Source organism: Physella acuta, unplaced genomic scaffold, assembly GCF_028476545.2.
Source record: "Physella acuta isolate Inbredline_101_S28 unplaced genomic scaffold, ASM2847654v3 ptg000212l, whole genome shotgun sequence".
NCBI classification, from domain to species: Eukaryota; Metazoa; Mollusca; class Gastropoda; family Physidae; genus Physella; species Physella acuta.
This window is the reverse complement of record NW_026731731.1, coordinates 549,207-571,657: the sequence shown is the minus strand read 5'-3', so window position 1 is coordinate 571,657 and position 22,451 is coordinate 549,207. Positions and strand designations below refer to the sequence as shown.

Genomic DNA, 22,451 nt, shown 5'->3' with positions numbered 1-22,451 from the left:
GGAAGTACAAGCCAGCCTCGGCTGTATCGAGCCAGCTACGCCCATGCACTCTGCCGAGGTCAGACAGGCCACACACAGTGAAGTTAAAATCTAATAGAAATGTTAGTTTGGCTTAGGAAAAATAAAAATCTGGCCATACCGTCTTGAATGATCTGCGCTGTAGAAGCAGACAATGCAAGGGTTAGAACACAGGAGAGCATGCAACCTGGCAACATACTGTGGGGGAAACAACCCCACAGGATGTTCATACGTCATACACCATATCATCGAGTTCAAGTATAATATTTCTGAGATCCTGACGGTCGTTTCTGTCACGGGTCGTTGCTCCCAGTAGAGTTCAAAGGTTACCCACAGTACAATTTTTTTGTTTCCAAGTGAAAAATCGTTTCAAGTCAAAGCTGATATCATCAGCCGTGAGAACAAGTTTCGTGTGTTGATTTAACGAGGCAATCGCTATACTAGATAAGCTACAACAATGGCGCTTGTCAGCAATAACATTATCAAACATCCGAAAATCAATTATGATGACGATCTATCCATTTTCTCCAGATATTGCGGGAGATGTTAAAATCGCTTGTCGGCTAATTTTAGCGAGTCAGATATATAACAATATATATATGTAAATATTAGGATTGATTTTCCGGTTGTAGATCAATCACTAGCACAAGTTGATACTTTTCTTTTCAAGGGAGACAACCTCTGACATTTCCCTAAATGTATTTGAATAGAGTAAAATTCTAATAGTTTCAAAACAACCTTTTAAGTTTATTGCTATTTTATTTGTAGTTTAATATACTATTTCTTAAGCTTATGTTAAATTGTTATGTGTTATTAAATTTGGTAAAATTATTGACTATAATTTAAATGTAAAAGCAAAAAAATTCTTAAATAATTATTTTAATAAATAAGAATTTCACTTTTAATTAACGATCTCCGAAGTAAATCCTATTGACTGAAAAGTATAAATATTTTTGATTAAAAAAAAAGAATTTTTTTTTCATCAAAGATGAAATAAAATGTATGGATGAAAATTCCCATAATGTGCTAAACACAGAATAACGCTCTTCCTATAGACCAGGGGTCGGCAACCTGCGGCTCGCGAGCCGCATGCGGCTCTTTTGATGTCAAGATGCGGCTCTTCAGCTCCATGCACAAATATTAATAATTATTTTAATTTATTTTTAAAACTCATAAAATATTAGTCTGCAATACTCAGTAATTAAAGATATAGGCCCTAGATCTAATAACCATGTAAAGTTTCTAATTTCGAGCAGAGCTTGCTAAACTACTTTAATATGTTTTGTGCGAAACATGTGTATGTTTTTATATGAATAAATATTATCTCATATTTTAAGCTATTTATTTTAAATGTAATTTATATATAAATATATAAATATATATATATATATATATATATATATATATATATATATATATATATATATACCTAATCAGATATCATAATATTGAAATAAAAATGATTGTGGCTCTTTAAAAACTGTGAAATGTGGTAAATTGTAACTTTTGGCTCTTCCGTCCCAAAAGGTTGCCGACCCCTGCTATAGACAAATACGGGCCCCCTCCGCACACCCCGCCGCCAATCTGCATACACACACGCATGAATAGAATGCTTAATTTTAAGGGGGGGGGCATCAAAATTATTATGATTTTTAGGGAAGGTGCAGTGGCACAAGTGACCGTTGGTGTATAATAATAGAATGAATGCTTTGTTAAAGATGATCAAAGATGATTTGTTAAAGATGACCAAAGATGATTTGTTAAAGATGACCAAAGATGATTTGTTAATTATGATCAAAGATGATTTGTTAAAGATGACCAAAGATGATTCGTTAAAGATGATCAAAGATGATTTGTTAAAGATGACCAAAGATGATTTGTTAAAGATGACCAAAGATGATTTGTTAAAGATGATCAATGATGATTTGTTAAAGATGATCAAAGATGATTTGTTAAAGATGACCAAAGATGATTTGTTAAAGATGATCAAAGATGATTTGTTAAAGATGACCAAAGATGATTTGTTAAAGATGATCAAAGATGATTTGTTAAAGATGACCAAAGATGCTTTGTTAAAGATGACCAAAGATGATTTGTTAAAGATGACCAAAGATGCTTTGTTAAAGATGACCAAAGATGATTTGTTAAAGATGATCAAAGATGATTTGTTAAAGATGATCAAAGATGATTTGTTAAAGATGACCAAAGATGATTTGTTAAAGATGACCAAAAATGATTTGTTAAAGATGACCAAAGATGCTTTGTTAAAGATGACCAAAGATGCTTTGTTAAAGATGACCAAAGATGATTTGTTAAAGATGATCAAAGATGATTTGTTAAAGATGACCAAAGATGATTTGTTAAAGATGATCAAAGATGATTTGTTAAAGATGACCAAAGATGATTTGTTAAAGATGACCAAAGATGATTTGTTAAAGATGACCAAAAATGATTTGTTAAAGATGATCAAAGATGATTTGTTAAAGATGACCAAAGATGCTTTGTTAAAGATGACCAAAGATGATTTGTTAATTATGATCAAAGATGATTTGTTAAAGATGACCAAAGATGATTTGTTAAAGATGACCAAAGATGATTTGTTAAAGATGATCAAAGATGATTTGTTAAAGATGACCAAAGATGATTCGTTAAAGATGATCAAAGATGATTTGTTAAAGATGACCAAAGATGATTTGTTAAAGATGACCAAAGATGATTTGTTAAAGATGATCAATGATGATTTGTTAAAGATGATCAAAGATGATTTGTTAAAGATGACCAAAGATGATTTGTTAAAGATGATCAAAGATGATTTGTTAAAGATGACCAAAGATGATTTGTTAAAGATGATCAAAGATGATTTGTTAAAGATGACCAAAGATGCTTTGTTAAAGATGACCAAAGATGATTTGTTAAAGATGACCAAAGATGCTTTGTTAAAGATGACCAAAGATGATTTGTTAAAGATGATCAAAGATGATTTGTTAAAGATGATCAAAGATGATTTGTTAAAGATGACCAAAGATGATTTGTTAAAGATGACCAAAAATGATTTGTTAAAGATGACCAAAGATGCTTTGTTAAAGATGACCAAAGATGCTTTGTTAAAGATGACCAAAGATGATTTGTTAAAGATGATCAAAGATGCTTTGTTAAAGATGACCAAAGATGATTTGTTAAAGATGACCAAAGATGATTTGTTAAAGATGACCAAAGATGATTTGTTAAAGATGACCAAAGATGATTTGTTAAAGATGACCAAAGATGATTTGTTAAAGATGACCAAAGATGATTTGATTTCTTGATGATTCGGCGTCCTCACTCGGCTCTGTAGGCCACCCTCGGGATAGGGTGTGGTAGTCTAGTCAGGAGGGCAGGGGTGTCTGAAGGCTACCCACGGGGACAGGGTGTGGTAGTCTAGTCAGGAGGGCAGGGGTGTCTGAAGGCTACCCACGGGGATAGGGTGTGGTAGTCAGGAGGGCAGGGGTGTCTGAAGTCAGGAGGGCAGGGGTGGGATCAAATTAAGATGACAATAGCGGAGTTTACTGTAAGTTATGGTGTGTAGAAGGATTTTTTAAAGTGCTATTTAGATAGATGGTAATAGTTATACTTACCGTGGTATTTAATGGAATCGTTGTTGTTGTTTAGAAGGATGGCTAAGGTGGTATTTTAAACTTTATATAGAGTGATAGCTAAGGTGGCATTTAAACTTTATATAGAGGGATGGCTAAGGTGATAGTTAAACGGATAATTCTTATTGTTCCTCTGTGTACAAGAAAACAATAAGAAAACCAAACAACTAGGAAAGCGTTCCCTGCTCGCTGATGACTGAATGATACTCTGTTGTGTTGCGTCGTTTTACTTTCTCTTATACGGAGATGAAGTATTGTAATCATGATAAGTAATAAACATATTTTTGACAGTTTTCGCCGTTTTACATCTCAATGTTTTATTGTATACGGAATATAAAGGATGTAATCGTGTAAAAACTAAATCGAGATTTTGACAAACTGTGACGTTTTACAACCAAGCCGAGTTATGCGTGTACGTGAACACGATAACTTGAGTACAGTTTCAGTAAGATTAACGACATTTCATACATGTGTAACATCTCAAATTTCTCGTTTTCTCTCAACTATTGAGTAATTTCCAGGAACCAAAAGTGAAACTATACTTTTGGCTTCTCAAAAGCCGATAACTAGAGCACCGTTTACGGTCGGCGGACAAAATTTCATATAGAAGTTTTAACTGTATGCGCAGGTTTCTTTCAACTTTTGAATGATTTTAGTTAACCGGAAGTGGTACTTTATTTCCATGTGAACAGAGTAGAATATGCCTATCTCATTCAGATAGATGCGATTTCATATACTTGGATTGCTTTCAATTTTTCAGTAAACTCCGATAATCGGAAGTAGTACTCTACTCTAATTCTCTTTTTTTTAAAGTATCCCTACTTTGGGTACTGCTTCACCTAGAGTAAAATCGTGTTTTCTCAAATTTTGAATGCATTTGGTGGCCGGAAGTAGTAATTCTACTAGACCGATTTCTTTCAAACTTTTCATTTAAGTCAAGACTCGATGTCAATGCACTATGACATTCAATGTGACTTAATTTGATAATTAACTAAACTATTAAAATTAATCAATGTTGCCTTTATAAAGTAATAATACTTCGCGCAATTATACCCACATTGGTGCGTTCATTTGGTGTGCAATTCTTTTTCTAATCGACTTTTTTCTATTAAAAAAACTTAAAATACTAGAAAGTTTAGGGGAGATCAATCAGTCCTATTTTTTTTACAATATGTTACTTTTTTCCAATTTTATTTTATCCATGATCAAAACCCTGCGATTAAAAGTATTTTCGTCAAATCGCTCTGAAATCCCAGTGGCCACTTATAAGCTCACATCTCAGTTAGATGGAATAAAATAAGCTCATGCTGTTAAAAAAGAAAGTCTAATTGCCCCCTGATTTCCTACGCTGCTTCGCGTGTCAATCTAAATAAAATGGCGAGACGGAATTCAAATATTGCGTGTTGACTCAGTCAAGGGAGGGCATTACAAAGTAAAATTGATACGAATCATCTCCCCTATAAAAAAAAGCGAAACTGGCAATAGGAACGGGAATTTCCATTGTGCGTCCGCAGTATTCTATTTATATGACGTAATCTACACAGCGGGTATTTCCGTTATGTCGGTCTATTTAAACAAAATTTAAGAAAAAAAATCGCGTATTAGGATTATTCCTTAACAGTGTCCGTTAATTAGCTAACCATGATTAGTTTGATCTAGTGTAGGTACTGTAGTTGGAGTTTACAGCAGTTTTTTAAGTTTGATGTTGACTGTCTGAAGAGCCTATATAAGACCTTCTTGTTTAAAATTGGGACGGCGTTGTCAAATGGTAGAGCTTTCGGTGAATAGCCCGAAAGTCTCAAGTTCGGACTTGTGACTGTAGCACGACCCTGAGTCTACCCAGCTCTGATGGGTACCTGCCTCACTTTGGAGAAAATAAATGCGACTGGGCACCTTCCCTTCAAAAGCTAAGGTGGAAAAACTTGAACTCTACTTCATCTGCCCAATGGATCTAGTGGAGCTCTGTGTATGTTTAAAATTAGCTAACAGGTTTCCCTACTAATTAACTCTTACATTAATTAAGGTTTGTTAAGATACTGGTGGGTGTACGTGTCTGTGGTCATTTCTGATTTAAAAATTTCCAAAATCTAAACCAATCTGATCTTTAACAACGTGTTTCTTTACGTCAGACAACCCCAGGACCTCTAGGACCTTGTTCGTTCATGTGGGATAAATTTAGGACCTTGTTTGTTTTACGTCAGACAACCTTAGGACCTCTAGGGCATTGTTCGTTCATGTGGGATAATTTTAGGACATTTAGGACCTTGTTTGTTTTACGTCAGACAACCTTAGGACCTCTAGGGCATTGTTCGTTCATGTGGGATAATTTTAGGACATTTAGGACCTTGTTTGTTTTACGTCAGACAACGTTAGGACCTCTAGGACAGTGTATGTTTACGTCAACCTTAGGACCTGTAGGATCTTGTTCAAGCGAGATAACTTTAGGACATGAAGGACCTTGTTCGTTGATGTAGGACCTCTGGGACACTACACCTGGCACACGAAACCAATGGCGTGGTTCCAGCCCCGCGTGACGTCACTACTACCCCCCCCCCCCCACCACAACTGACAGGAGAGACCATCAAATGAACCAGGCACTCAGAGAGATTGGTTCTCTCCCCTTTGTTTGGCGACCGTAGCGCCACCAAAGTCGGTGATGATGTTGATGGGGCGGCACCCAGCCAATGGGTCCTAGCTTACACGACATGACGGCCTGACCAACTGGTTAAAGGTTAATTAATTAGTCTCAAGCCAAAAAAAGCTAATTAACGTGAGAGTACATCATGTAATGTACCATTTTTATTATTTTAAAAATAATTAATCATACACTTTTAATTGGCTTTTCTATAATTATTATAAACATTTTTTTATCCACAACAATCAGCAAGGAGCTAAGATAGACCACAGAGTATAATCGTAACGTTCTTTTTTCCCTTTTTCTCATCAAAACATCGTTTTATCACATTTTTAGCCAATATTTTTGTTACAGACAATTTTTAAAATGTGAGTTTTTAATGCTCTTGAAAATGGTTAAACAATCGAAAAAAAATTAAATTTTTGAAGTTTTTAATCCGTAATTCATACGTTAAATCTTGTTTCTCTTAGCGTGGAAATACTTCATGTGAAAATACTACACGCGAAAATACTGCACGTGAAAAAACGTAATTTCTGATAACGAGAGTACGTTCATGGCAAATAAAACAATGCAGAAAAAATAGTTGCTAGGGGTAACAGGATAAACAAGACAACACATGGGGGGGCTACATCGAGGGGAGGGGTGGGGGGAACCTGCATCCAAGCAGAGTAAGAGAGTGGGGGGGGGATGAAGGTAAATTCTCTCACCGTCTTCTGTGACCTCGTCATCAAACAAGCCCTCCGCGACCAGGTACGCCTCGAGCTCCTTGTGGAAGAGTCGAATGACGCTGCCGCCCTGTGGAGAGAGATGGTCGTCAGTGTTAGTGTCTAGGCATGGGAGTCAGGCCTGTGCCCTAGCTGTCAGTATGTCGTTTCATTTGTTTGACCGTTGATCAACCTGTATATGTTCTATGTGGTAAGGGTTAGGGCCAAGAGCTGTCTAGGAGGTGGGGAGGGGATGGCAAAACATTGGGGTAGCTGGAGGTGTTGATTTTTTTGTAACTGGTATTTTAAAAATAAAATGTGATGTTTTTAATTTTTAAAAATAAGCCTTTTATTGATCTCTTATGGAACTATCTGCGTGTGGGTGTTAAGTGTGGGTGTGTGGGGTGTGAAGGTTTATTTCAATGCAATATTTTGAACCCTGTACCTGAAATAGAACAACATTAACAAACATGGTACAGAACATAGCGATATTTGGTCACTACTAGACAGCAGCAATACATTTATTTTTCATGTGCGAGATCGTGAATGTTATTTAACAAGAAGTCAGACTAGCGGTGTTTATTTATGTAAGGGGCTGGGGAGTTTTTTAAATTTAATTATTATTTCACTGCTTTAAATAAAAAGCGAATTTAGCTTTTTGTTCCTGTTGAGGATTGTTGTTTTTAATTTAGTCCGCCATTATGGCTTGGGCATTATTTGTTACCTTTGTTTGGGGCTGCTTAGTGTTTTGTGAATATATTTTGTTATTATTTATACAGTTTGTTTTCGTGTATGGTCTCACTTTATGCTTCATGTCGTATTGTTGTTGTATTAGGAGCTATTTCTTGTTTGTTTGTAGTTCGATTGGGTGTATGTTTTATGTCGTATTGTTGTTGTATTAGGAACTATTTCTTGTTTGTTTGTAGTTCGATTGGGTGTATGTTTCATGTCGTATTGTTGTTGTATTAGGAACTATTTCTTGTCTGTTTGTAGTTCGATTGGGTGTGTTGTCACTTTTGCTTTTTTTGTAATTGTGTAGTATTTGAATTGATTATTAGTGTTTATTTGGTTCCAATTTTTTAGTACAATAAATTATATATATATATATATATATATTTTTTGTTTTATTTTAGACTACTAAGGTTAGGATTTTAAAAGTCTGAGTTTAGCCAGACTTGTACTGACCCGATAGTTTATTATAAGCTTAGGGATTAGATTAGACCCCCCCCCCCAACCGTGTCAGGGAATACCTTTATATTGTCAATAAACTGTGTCATTTGGGGTGTTATATTGTGTTATATGAGCTGTTATACTGTGTTGTATGGGGTGTTATACTGTGTTATATGTGGTGTTATACTGTGTTATATGGGGTGTTATACTGTGTTATATGGGGTGTTATACTGTGTTATATGGGGTGTTATATTGTGTTATACTGTGTTATATGGGGTGTTATACTGTGTCATTGGAGTGTCTTACTGTGTTATGTGATGTGTTATATTGTGTTATATGGGGTGTGTTGGTGGTCAAGATCCACGTTATATAAAACTTGGTTTCGATTATTTGCTTTTCTTAAAATTCTCGCTAATCTTTTTTGGTAGGCCTATATTGTTTCTAGAAAAAACTGTATGTGTAATTATTTAAAAGTATTTCATGAGCATGGGTGATCTGTTTATTGGTATAACACATTATGTGGGGTGGGGTGGGATGGTTGTTAATATAGATTTTGTTTTTATGTAACATTCACGATCCCTATAAACTTCTATGATGAATTCGTAGATTTGTATCTTTTGTGGGGAATTGGGACCTATTTTCAGTAGACAATTGATTCTAAAAGTAATAGAAATAAAACATTGTCACGTTGTTCGTATAGTGAGAGGTGCTACTATCAAAACTTACCTGGGCAATCATATCACAATATTCTGATAAAAGTTTTCATTTTTTTTCTCGTTAAAATAGAGCAAAATTAAAACCAAACACTAAATAATAATAAATTAACCATTGTAAATTAATTGTACACGTAATAGCATAAAGCAAGTTTTATTTCCATAGTAAATCTAATAGTAAAACTAATTATATAATTGTGTACCATGTCCCGTAAATGTAGCCTACGCTAAGCCGATACAGTTTTATGCCTCTAATTTTTTGTACAAGAAAAAGCTTTATAAATTTGAGTATACGAGTTCATTCTCTGCATTACATGGAGTGCATTATAGAAACAGTTTTTAGATTAATATTTCGTAGATATAAGAAAAATACGTGTGCTAGCATTAGCTACTACTAAAAAATTAAAAAATTCTTAGGTTGAAACATATCTTAAAAATAGAATAGCGTGTAGGGAAGGATAAGCTATTTAAATACTTTAAATAATCTTTAGAAAAATTATAAGAAAATCCAGAAATAGGAAAATAAAGATAAGGAAAAAAATTAAAGAAACTGAAAGAGAGAGAGCTCGAGTTTTAGACATTCAACAGTTTGGTGTTATATATAACATTTGTTCTAGTATGGTATATTGATCTACACGAGTACACACAGAGCCACATACCATTACATATATATATATATATATATATATATATATATATATATATATATATATATATATATATATATACACACAAGACAGACTACTGCTAACATGTAGACCAGTGGTGTCAAATTAAAACAAACCGCGGGCCTCGTCCGGTCTACCGCCAAAGGTTAATAGTGTAACATACTGCAGGGGGATGAGGTAATTGATCGGGGGGGGGGGGGGGGGGGTAATGGCCGGGAAACTACCTGATGTCTTGTTCCCGGTCAACTTAGTATCTATTATGAATATTAGATTATCACGCCAGTTGTCACAAATGAGGAGATTAAATTAATGATAAAATAATTGAAAAGGGAGATTATCAAAAAGAAACTTTTATATTGCTGCTAAAGAGTGAACATTTGTGCGGTAACTATTGAGAAACTAGATTGTTCTGCAATTCAAGTTAATAAAATACATGGATCTAAAAATCGACACTACAAGCAAAAATTATGTTCCCAAAATGTCTGGATTTGATTTAAATATCATTACACTTTGAGTCATTTCTAAGCATTTTTCTGAAGTGAAATCGTATTGATAAATACATTGATTTTCTGCAGCGAATAAACCATCACATCATTAATTAAAAAAAAAGATTGCAATAAGTTAGTCAATAATACAATAGCCGGACGCGGCCCTCGTGTCGTGTGTTTGATACCCCTGACACAAAAAAACGAGCACATAGCCAGAAACGTTTTTCGAAAATTGGCCACAATTAGGTACAGAGATTCATTCCTTTGGAGATTCCTTATGATCATAGCAGGAGTGTTCACGGGGTCAACCTCAGTCTACACGAGGCACACATCCACACTAATCAACGATAAATACCACACAGGGATATACGTAATATGTCACACATTTTGCTTTGTTGATAAATATAATGGTATACATGTAGCAACTGCATCAGGCATATGAACAAAAGGGGAGAAATAAGGAACTGTTTATCGGAATAGCTGTATAAAGACGAGTAAACAGATATGAACACCGTGTATAGAGAGGTGAAAAACAAAAGCTGGAGGGTTCTATACCTTGATGTATTTGGGCCTTACGGAGATGCCTCGCTGAAACAGAACAAAACTTGGTCAAAACGATCGGAGATTTGTTGTGCGATTTGTTGCACGGTATAAACTGTTGGGACATGTACGAGGTTCTTGGGATATGTACAGGATTTGTTGGAACATGTACAAGACTTGTTGGAACATATTGTACAGGACTTGTTCAAACATGTATATACTTTGTTAAGATAGGTACAGAGCGTGTTGGAACATGTACATAATTTGTTGAAACATGTACAAGATTTGTTGGAACATGTACATAATTTGTTGAAACATGTACAGAGCGTGTTGGAACATGTACATAATTTGTTGAAACATGTACAGAGCGTGTTGGAACATGTATATAATTTGTTGAAACATGTACAGAGCGTGTTGGAACATGTACATAATTTGTTGAAACATGTACAGAGCGCGTTGGAACATGTACATAATTTGTTGAAACATGTACAGAGCGTGTTGGAACATGTACATCATTTGTTGGAGCAGGTACTTAATTTGTTGGAAATTGTACAGAAATGTACATATTCTTGTACAGAATTAGTTGGAACATATTGTATAGGACTTACTCTAACATGTTTATAATTTGTTGAAACATGTACAAGAATTTCTGGAACATAAACAAGACTTACTGAGTATGTAAATAACTTGTTGAAAATTTAAAATTTAGACTAGATAGCACATCCAAGTAAAAATAAATAAAATAGAAGAACATTTAGAAGAAAGAGTGTGTTAAATGAACAGTAAAATTGTTGTAAAGTGACGTCTGTAAATGATGTCACGCGCATTAGGGTGGAGTTTGGGGGTGGGGTTCAGGGAGGTCTGACTTTTTTTAATGATGCGTTACTGAAAAAAAAACCCTAGTATAATTATATTCTAAGCTTGTTAGGTAATCATATATTAAAGCACGAATTGGTTAAAGTAAAAATGGATGGTTCAATTTTTAGGTAGGTCGATAGGCTCTCTTTTGTGACAAAGTTATGGGTTTGGTCAGGGGTGGGGTGGGGGGGGGGGGGGAGAAGGACGGTTGGGGGGGGGAGGAGGACGGGTGGGGGTGGCGTGTTAAAATAAGGTATAGCTGCGTGACGTCATTTATGGACGGTTCTTAGACTCATTAAAATTGGCTCTTATCCATGTTGTTGTTTTTGTAATACATAACAGAATATTTTTTTAGTAAAAGGTGATAAAAAAAAACAATTGTTAACACAAATCCCACATAGATTAAGCAGGAAAATATTTTTCCCCCTTAATTTAAATCTAATGATCCTTGGATTATGAGTGTTTAGTGAAGGCTGTTTAGTGGGAAATGTTTGGGATAATTTTAAGGGGAGACAATATAGCCGCACCTTCAGGAGTTACGCCCCTCAGCTAATTTAGGTTATTTGAGGAATGATCAGAGACAAGCTCACACGGATAAAACAAAGCTGAGAGGAAACAGAAGACAATGAACGATGATGAAAACAGAGAGGAAAGTAGAAAGAAAAACAGAAGAAAAGAAAGACGAACGGAAATGTTTTAAAGCACGCCAAACGTTCAACACCAGCTAAACAGTATGATGTAGTTGTAGGCTTTCAATGGGGGCTTGTATGGTCAGCTATAGGCGTTCTATTGGGGCTTGTAAGTTTAGTTGTAGGCTTTCAATGGGGGCTTGTATGGTCAGTTGTAAGCTTTCTATTAGGGACTTGTATGGTCAGCTGTAGGATTTTTATTGGGGCTTGTATGATCTAGTTGTAAGCTTTAAATGGGGGCTTGTATGGTAAGTTGTAGGCTTTCTATTGGGAATTGTAAGTTTAGTTGTAGGCTTTCTATTGTGGCTTTATTGGTCAGTTATAGGCTTTCTATTGGGGGTTGTATGGGTCAGTAGTTGGCTTTCTTTTGGGGCTTGTAAGTTTAGTTGCAGGCTTTTAATGGGGGCGTGTATGGTCAGTTGTAAGCTTTCTATTGTGGCTTGTATGGTCAGTTGTATGTTATTTATTGGTGATTATATTTTTGGGCGGTGATGGCCTATTGACATTCCACGAGAGACTCGCACTAAAGGCTAATGCAGAATAACATCCACATTTGGAGAGATACATTTTTACATTCCCTTCCCCTATGATTTCCTATACCCCCCCCCCCCCCCCCCCCAATTCCTCAGCGTTCAACCCCTCTCAAAATCGCAATTGAAGTTTTCTTAAAACATCGATATTTTTTTTTGCCTGAGCTCTGTCAACATAGAGTATTTTAATCAATTCCATTACAATTTATTGAAATTTGTTTCTAAAACGCGAAATAACGTCTAAAATATGTTTTCTCACATTGCTTTTTTATAAATCAAAAGTGTGACGTCACATCATTTGAACCCTCCCCCCCCTCCCCCTCATCACACACCGTCACAAAATTAACGACCCCCCTTCCCCTACGAGTGATACGTTATTTATGGACGACCCCTTAAAACTATACCATTGTCGCTTGTTATAAATCAACAATGCTTCTCCATGGAGCATTTAATTAATCACTTGTACCCTATTAGGCCATCATCACCACAATATGAACCAATATTTTACAAACCACAATGTAACATTATAAGTGGCGGCTATGTAAAGCATGAGGAATGAACAAGTTCTATGCTAAACATTGAAATATGGACAAAATAACTGCAATATGTGGTAGGAAAGGGTGAGGATTTCATCATTGTGTGGGCTAGTTTACTAATGGTTGTATGGTTTCATTGGGAGAAAACACATTTCTTTCTCTAAGGGAAGTTACTCTAGGCAACAAAAGAAAAATTCACACAGACTTAGATACGATATAATTATACACGCAGCTAACAATACTGAATGCCAAAGAAGAAAAGATGAATAACCTTCACGAAGAGTTCAAGGTCAGGGTTTTCCTTGCAGAACCGAACCAAGGTGAATCCAGACCGCTCCACACCTAGGTTCAACTCTGACCTGAAACAGAGGTCAAGGTCACCCGATGAAATCTACAGTAGTTGAGCTTGAGTCTTATTATTAACGGAGCCTGAATATTTAGTTTGTCTAATTAAGGCAGTCACTGGTATAAGTGGCTAATAGGTAGAAATAAAATTGAGTAGTTAATACTGACTCAGGTAGTTAATACTGACTCATGTAGTTAATACTGACTCAGGTAGTTAATACTGACTCAGGTAGTTAATACTGACTCAGGTAGTTAACACTTACTCTGGTAGTTAATACTGACTCAGGTAGTTAATACTGACTCAGGCAGTTAACACTTACTCTGGTAGTTAACACTGACTCAGGTAGTTAATACTGGCTCAGGTAGTTAATAATGGCTCAGGTAGTTAATACTGACTCAGGTAGTTAATACATACACAGGTAGTTAATACTGACACAGGTAGTTAATACTTACTCAGGTAGCCAATATTCATGTAGTCAATACTAACTAGCTAGCACTAATCAAATCGGCTAGCCACTACTGGCTACCTGTCTGTATTGGCTACCGACAGTTATCAGGTATGTAAGCACTGACGCAGGTACAACACACAGATCCGCTCACCCGTACACGAAGTGGTCGATCTGGAAACCTGAACTGGCATGGAAGAAGTGGCCAGGTGACTTGATGCTCTCGAAGATAATCTGGTCGTAGATTTGTACCTGCAACAACAACGTGTTCACATTACAGCGCTGCTTGCCTTTAACAACGTGTTCACATTACAGCGCTGTTCGCCTTTAACAACGTGTTCACACTTGAGCGCCGATCGCCTTTAACAACGTGTTCACATTACAGTGCTGTTCGCCTTTAACTGAACTCACACTTTCTTAAAATGTAGTCTACCTAATAAACTAAACCCAGCCATATATAAAGTCAGGCTGTGGTAATTAAGGTGCTCGTGTCTAATTGAAACAGTAATAACAAGAAGAGCTGTGAGTTCAAAGACCAGCAGATATGTTGAATGTTGATAGTTTACAACTTGCTGGGAGCTCTTGATTGAGAAGGGCTGGATGGTTTATTTGATCCGACAAACCCTACGTCAGCTAGTACCACTTTATTAATGCCTGATAACTTGCAGCATGACTTCGAATGACCAAAGACGTCTATAAATCACGCACAAATAACGATATGACTTTAATGACTTACAACTAACGAGAAGACCTCAAGAAATGACATATAAAATGCTATATAAGACTTATAACTAACGAGATGACCTGAAAGAATGACTTACGACTTCGCCTTCTGACTTGACCTTGTATTGAGGCAGAATCCGGAACTGAGCATTCTTGGCATTATACTCTTGGAGCATCATCTGTTGACAGAGGGAAGAGATGAGATTATAAGCTTGAGTTGCCTCAGCCCTAATGTTTGCCTGGCATAGGGTGGGGGTGATAGAGGCCTGTTATAGGACAAACAAAGCTACGTGGAACTAGTTTAAACAAGCCAAATACAAGTTTGCCAACTACAGAGCTGAAGTAGATGGCGACAATATATTTTGTCTTCTATAATCTGGACAGGTGGTGCCTGTTTAGCCAGTCATGATAGGTAACTGGCACAGGAGAGCAGACGGCACGGGGGAGGGGGGATAGCTGATGTGGAGTACTTAAACTTGATAATAACCACTTCATATATTTGGGTAAAGTTAACTAAATTTAATCATAACCAACAGTGTTTCTTCCAGACTTTTTTCCTCCGGGGAGGGGGGGGGGGGGGGGGGGAAGCTGACTAAAATTTCCGGGGTGTGGGGCGGACATATATTTTCTATAAAAATTCCATTCGTTCGGGGATGGGGCGGTAGACTTTCTTCAAAGAGATGACTGAAAGAAACTCTGATAACCAGCTCATTGGCTAGTGCTGGTTCTTCTAGAAAGTATGCAAGTTGTCAATATTGTGACATCGCAACATGACCTTTGACCCATGACTAACACACGGGAACAGCACATGTTTGGATACGCTTCACTACACAAGAGCAGAGCACCTGGTTGTAAACTATTCGTTTAATTTACAGCTGGCAAATACTGGTTAATTCAACCATGACTTTCTGATTCATAGCCGATACTAGTAAACTCTGTAAATTTATACATCTCTACACTCCTTTGTTGCCCCTTTTCGAGAGTGTACACATGTACACCCCTCCCGCCCCTCCCCCCCCACACACACACAGATGGGACAGAGGGACTAATTATAAAAATGGAATGCCAACAGATATACGACAACAAAACACAGTGGCGAGGTGCGCTGGTCTGTGTACTGGACCCTGTCCCGTATACACAGGTCGCCACCCCCGGGAAGGCTACAGCCGTACCCCGGGCCATGTAACACGAGAAACCTTTCCACAATCACGTAGTGCAGGGTACACAACAAATGGGCGGACCCGGGGGGGGGGGGAGGGGGTGGTGAAACGAGGGTTGGGGGTGTTGAATTAGTTTACGGTGAAACCTTCATGCCCATCACTGATGTAATCTTTAGGTGAAGGTTTATTGCTTTTATTCACTTTACAAGAGCCATCTCTGTATGAAAGGTGCCGAACATTAGCCACTTTGATACCTCTAAGCCTAACCCACCTTCTGTCCTAAGCAGCAGTAAGTAGGGGGGATAATGTTTTACAAAGTGGAGAAACTTATTACTAGGAGTTGACCAGTCTATTTTTGTAGACTTAGACGGTAAAAACTGGGGGAGGAAGCTGGCGGAAATCTTTCTGGGTCACTTAGTTGTAATCTAACCTCACTGGCTGAAACCTATCTGTTGCGATTGAGAGAGGATGATAGCTGACCTCTATCCCCCCCCCTCTAATTTAATTCTGTCCGTGCCTCCTAGTTGAAATATATCAGGGCCTCCAGCTAAAATCTAATTAAGGATCTTGACTAAAATTAATCGTGGGCCCTGGCTGAAGGCAATCTGCCCCCCCCCCATGTGACTTGTATCAAAACGAATCTGTACACCTGGTTACAAAGATAATATTATTGTGCCCTAAATATTGGGCTCCGTCGCAATCCGCTGATGCGTTTAATAACCAGACGGCACGGTGTTAGAAAAATTCTGGAGGGAGCATGCGTGTGTAGGGGTGGAAATGTTAGACCTGTATAGTTACATGGGTCAGCGCAGTCGAGAGTAGAGCACGTGATCGCTAACAAAAAGTCACATGGCAGAAAGGGGGTGGGGGATGACACTATTTAGGCGGTGACACAAAAAAAAAAGTTTTAAAATTTACTGCCGAAATAATATCTTATGCATTTACACTAATAAAATAGCAAAGGGAGGGAAGGTTATACAAACCAAAAGTGCTTAATTGCTGGAGACGGGTGGGGGGGGGGGGGGAATTGATACCCTCCATTACCACACGGGTGAACCACTCGACATAGTGACGTCACTGTATACGTGAGGTAGACACCCGACCTAGTGACGCCATTGTATAAGCCCACATGTGATTTTTGTACGGACGGCAAAATATGAGAACTTTTGTGTGCAATGACGAGAATGGGTGGAGGTGGGGTGGGGGAGGGGGGGGGGGGGAAATAAGGAATCGGACAAAATCATTTATTTTATTAATCGTACATCTAATGGAAAGTAGAAAAAAAGCCGGCATTTTCCGGATAATATCGTTGGCACCGGATAACGCCTCACTCCCATCCCAGCCGAGAAATTCCCCGCCCCTCACGAGGGCTGTAATGATTTGGGCCATGCACGTGTCTGCAGAGAATGAAAACTGGATTAGTTAATTACCAGGTTCCAATTTTCGTCAGGGAGCGGGGGTCAGTGTCACGTGGTTGGTCGGGTAGGGGCGGTTCAGTGATTGTCAGTTTTCGTGGGGTTTTTTCCCCCGGCAGTTTTACACACCCGTTCTAGTAGTCGTATACAATAGACGTACGGTCAGCTCAGCAGACTTGATGAATTTACTAGTAGTTGAGGCAAGGGTTGGACCGCGGTGGTTGTATGCATGCCAATACCGTACGTACTAAACTTTTTGAAGGAAACAAGTTATACTTTTTAGATTACTGAGATTGTAGTTATTTAGTTACTTCCGAGAAAATCGACGTAATATATCACTCATCCAAAACAGTTGCTTTCATCTAAATATCCCGACCCACAATCGCTGCCCCCTTTAAAGTATCTCCACCCCTCCCCCCTCAACCTTTACTTTCATGCAGGCGTCTATGCTCAAGTCAGTTTCTTACATAGGCATGCCTACAGCGTTTGAAGTCTCACTTTTCGGGAAGCCGATTATCTCGAGGTCTCGCAAGTCGCAAACCAAGAAGCTCAGACTTTCTACATCTGCACCGCCTGAAAGCCTACTAACGGGTACACACCGCTGTGTTGTAGGGTCCAGCTCTTTTATAACCCCCTTAGATCTGGTAGGACCAGCTCCAATGGCCCTAGATCTGGTAGGAGCAGCTCTCTTACAATGGCCCTAGATCTGGTAGGACCAGCTCCAATGGCCCTAGATCTGGTAGGACCAGCTCCAATGGCCCTAGATCTGGTAGGACCAGCTCCAATGGCCATAGATCTGGTAGGACCAGCTCTCTTACAATGGCCATGAATCTGGTACAACCAGAATTTAAAACCTCGTCAAGTCTCGTTAAATAAAAAAACGTGGGTATGATTTCCATGTTCCGACCCAGGGCGACAAGATTTTATTGCCCCCTGTAGATGGGGTTGTAAATCAAATGTATTGGCGATATGATGCACTGGCGTCTAGAGAAAAACGTTGACACCCCGGAAAACGAGATTTTAGTCGATAATGCGCATGTCAAAAATAAACGTCACCGGAAATGATTTCCCCCGAAGATGATTTAAAACTTTTTTTTTGAAGATACATAATATATCAATGAAAAATTACAAGCATAGATCAAAGCTTGATGAATTATTCCTCCATACAATATCACATGCATATCTTCAATTCTTCGATATTCTTATTTCTTCCTTATAATAATGGAATTTCCGTAATATCTATAATGCTTTTGGGAGTTCGAATGTCGAAGCTCTTTTATAAGTGAGTCCCCACCCCCTATTACCACATACTAACTGTCGTCACTTAAGAACTTTATTACTCAAATGACATGGAATTATACATAAGGATAAATGACATATTAAAGGGTGATAATTAATTAATTGTGTTAATTATTTCATTAAAACCTTACAACATGCATAATTAACGGCTCGTTTGAAGGCTTATCCAAGGATTACCCGCTTGATATCGGTAAGCTCTTTTACATGTTTTATATTATAGACGAACGATTTACATTTTAGTTCAAACATATTTCAGACCTGGGTGGATAAAGATATTACACGATGATTGACAACCTCCAGCGTCCCCCCCTCTCCCCCCATACACACAATGGCTAGACTAAAGCATGTTAACACATAAAACAGGATTAACGTCCCCATTATTAAAAGTAACTCATTAAATGGACGTCCCAATTATAAAAAAAAAACCCACAGAAATTATCCGACTTATTTCACACTTTGGATCACCTTTAAGAAACACATATACAATTCGTAATTTACAAGTTCTTTGGCTTCAAGTTCATTAGCTGTAATTGACCACACCTACAGGTAAAATATCGACCATAAACTATACCAGACACGCCCCTTCACCTGTTTGAGTGTAGAGGTCTGCCAGTTAAGTCTTCGCATCAAAGACAAATAGAACACGTGTGAAAAACTGGTATAAAATTTTTTTTTTTTTGATCAAGCAAACTTAAAAAAACTCAAAACATTATCTCCAGGCTCAAAGAGATCATGTTGTTTTGGTTGGTCTAACGGCCAACAAGTAAAATGTTTTTTTAGGTCTAACGGCCAGCAAGTAAAATATTTTGGTTGGTCTAACGGCCAACAAGTAAAATATTTTGGTTGGTCTAACGGCCAAAAAGTAAAATGTTTTTTTAGGTCTAAAGGCCAACAAGTAAAATATTTTGGTTGATCTAACGGCCAAAAAGTAAAATATTTTGGTTGGTCTAACGGCCAACAAGTAAAATATTTTGGTTGGTCTAACGGCCAACAAGTAAAATATTTTGGTTGGTCTAACGGCCAAAAAGTAAAATGTTTTTTTTAGGTCTAAAGGCCAACAAGTAAAATATTTTGGTTGGTCTAACGGCCAAAAAGTAAAATATTTTGGTTGGTCTAACGGCCAAAAAGAAAATGTTTTTTAGGTCTAAAGGCTAACAAGTAAAATGTAAAAACAAGTAAAAACACAAATATCGATACACACAGGCAACAAAAACACCCTTGATTTTGTTACACTTTGGCGCTAGTCTGACGTCACCCCGACGACTCGAGTAACCTTGACTCTACGTCACAAAATAAACAAGAAGGCTAAATTTAGCGAACAAAAGCGCGAGCTTCATCCAACAAACCTCCCGCATATTAATTAGTAGCAATGTTACATACCTACATACCAACAAGCAACAAAGCGATGCGCAGTGAACATGCGCGCTCGACACAGGCCCATCAACACATACGCATTAGCATAACAAACACAGAATCGTACAGCGATGTACACAAAAACAACAAAACAAAACATAACATCCCCGATAACCATCCAACTATCATTAATCATCACCTTGCTGTGTGACGGAAATATCCCCCGTGTCACGTGGTACGAACGCCTCCATTAATCCGCCACGTTGGCATGTTGGGGCTATTCATACCACGTGATTCGGAGGCCATGAATATCACGTGATTTGCTTAACACTGCACCCAAACCTGGATTTGATTAATATTTTCCCAGAAACATGCTGGACGTTTGAATGAAAAAAATGACAAGATTCCTATACATTCAAATATGGGAGACTGGCTTAGAAAAAAACAAAAACGTCATTTCTTTTGATGAGTTTCAGTATAAGAAACACAGCTGATTTCGTTATCGGAGTGGAAAATCATTAAAGATGATTTAACAGTATGAGTTTGATTTTTACTGTGGTCGGTTGTCGAGACAACGTTATAAGTAGTTCGTATATCGAGACGAACGTTTTAGAGCATTCGTTTCAAGAGACCATTCGTTTAGAGAGTGTTTTCTGTTTATGACCTTCACAGGTTACGATGGAAGGTCACTGAAGGTCAGACGCCATCAAAGTATTTGGGTACCAGAGCTGCTGAACCGTAAAACATGGGGGAGGGGGCAATCGCTTCTTAGGAAAAGAAAAACTATTACATTTTTTTTTCTTTACTAGCTGGTCGCAGCTTCATTAGAGACGTAGAGTGGGTGTTGTATTTGAGGTTCTAAAAGCGGTGCTTGTAAGAGAAAAAAAAGACATTCATACAGTAAAGATTTCGATGTCCTTTTATGCTGCTTAGTGTCAAGGCTAGGGTTAAGGTTAGCTTCAGGAATTGTGTCAAAGTTAAGGTGAAGTTGAGTGCAGGAGTTATGGTAAATTACAAGGTTAGGATTACTTTGTGAGTAAGATTGGGGTTAGGGTAAGATACAAGGTTAGGATTACTTTGTGAGTCAGGTTAGGGTTATGATAAGATACAAGTTTAGGATTACTTTGTGAGTCAGATCGGGGTGAAGGTCGGGGTAATGATAAGAGTAGCGTGTATGGAGATGTAAGGTAAGTAGAGACTGATTACGTCGCGCGCCTTGCCCTGCAGCATGCCTGACTAAAGCGTGTGGGGAGGGTGAGTCGTTGGGTGTGGGGTTGTGTGTGTCGGGTGTGGGGAGGTGTCTGGTGTGGGGATAATAATCGTTAGGTGTGGGGTAGTGTGTGTCGGGTGTGGGGTTGTGTGTGTCGTGTGTGGGAAGGTGTCGGATGTGGGGAGGGTGAGTCGTTAGGTGTGGGGTAGTGTGTGTCGGATGTGGGGAGGGTGAGTCGTTAGGTGTGGGGTAGTGTGTGTCGGATGTGGGGAGGGTGAGTCGTTAGGTGTGGGGTAGTGTGTGTCGTGTGTGGGGAGGGTGAGTCGTTAGGTGTGGGGTAGTGTGTGTCGTGTGTGGAGAAGGTGGGTCCTTGTCTGCTGACACTAATGGGAAAATAATGTTTATGTAAAGTGGCGCGCGGGACGAAACGGTGACAGGAAAAAGTTATCGGGGTTTCCCGTTTTATTTTTAGCAGCGATGAAAGGGAGTCTCCCTTTACTAAACAAGTGTGTAGACCGACACCGCCTTAATGACGTCAGTTCTGAGGACGTATAGTTTAATGCCGAGGGTCGGCAAAGGTGCTGGGTAGATTGCTGACTCAGCATTACACTCTAAAATGTGGGGGGGGGGGGGGAGGGGGTGAAACTGCTAAGGTGTACACATAATTTCTTGCTACATATGTGTTATAATGATGTGTTTTTATATCACATGTAAAAGTCAGGTGTGTCAAAATGACATGGCACTACACGCGCGTGTGTCAGGTGCAGTCACGTGACTTGAGATCTGAAGACGCTCTACTGCTAGCGGCGAGTGCTCGGGCCAGTGGGACGTTAGTGACACGTCCTTGAGTTAGTTGGACGTCCCTCAGAAAGAAGAAAGCTTTTGAGTCAGTGAGACGTGTCTGAATTTTTTAGACATCCCTGAACTAGAGGGACTCATTGGGACGTCACTTATTCCTTGGGACGTACCTGTATCATTGGGACGTCACAGAATTATTGGGACGTCACTTATCCATTGGGACGTCACTTATTTTTTATGACGTCACTGAATCATTGAGCGTCACTGTGTCATTGGGACGTCACATGAGCTAGTGAGACTACTCTGAGTCGAGCCAGCTACGTGAAAAGTAAAATGACTGCATCGCTCTAACCAAATCATGCTTGCATGTCCCGGTATAAAAACAATGAGTTCAAATCTGCTTCACCTATCATCAGATAATAACAAAATTGAAAAAAAAATCAACACTCGGTATCTACAAATGAACATAACATCACAGCATAGACAAAACAAACAGACAGATAAAGTGTTCTCTAGCTTTG

At 38.4% G+C, this 22,451-nt stretch overlaps 1 protein-coding gene across 1 annotated transcript in view; it reads right to left on the bottom strand.

The window, feature by feature from the left end:
• The window catches only part of LOC131937524 (inositol 1,4,5-trisphosphate receptor type 3), a 69,123-nt gene that overhangs the window by 14,828 nt on the left and 31,844 nt on the right, over positions 1 to 22,451 (bottom strand). The window contains exons 7-11 of the mRNA XM_059295018.1: positions 14,794 to 14,874; positions 14,127 to 14,224; positions 13,453 to 13,540; positions 6,993 to 7,080; positions 140 to 157 (exon numbers count right to left, since the gene is read on the bottom strand). Of these exons, the coding sequence (XP_059151001.1) occupies positions 140 to 157; positions 6,993 to 7,080; positions 13,453 to 13,540; positions 14,127 to 14,224; positions 14,794 to 14,874 (373 nt within the window). The remainder of the gene's footprint in view (positions 1 to 139; positions 158 to 6,992; positions 7,081 to 13,452; positions 13,541 to 14,126; positions 14,225 to 14,793; positions 14,875 to 22,451) is intronic.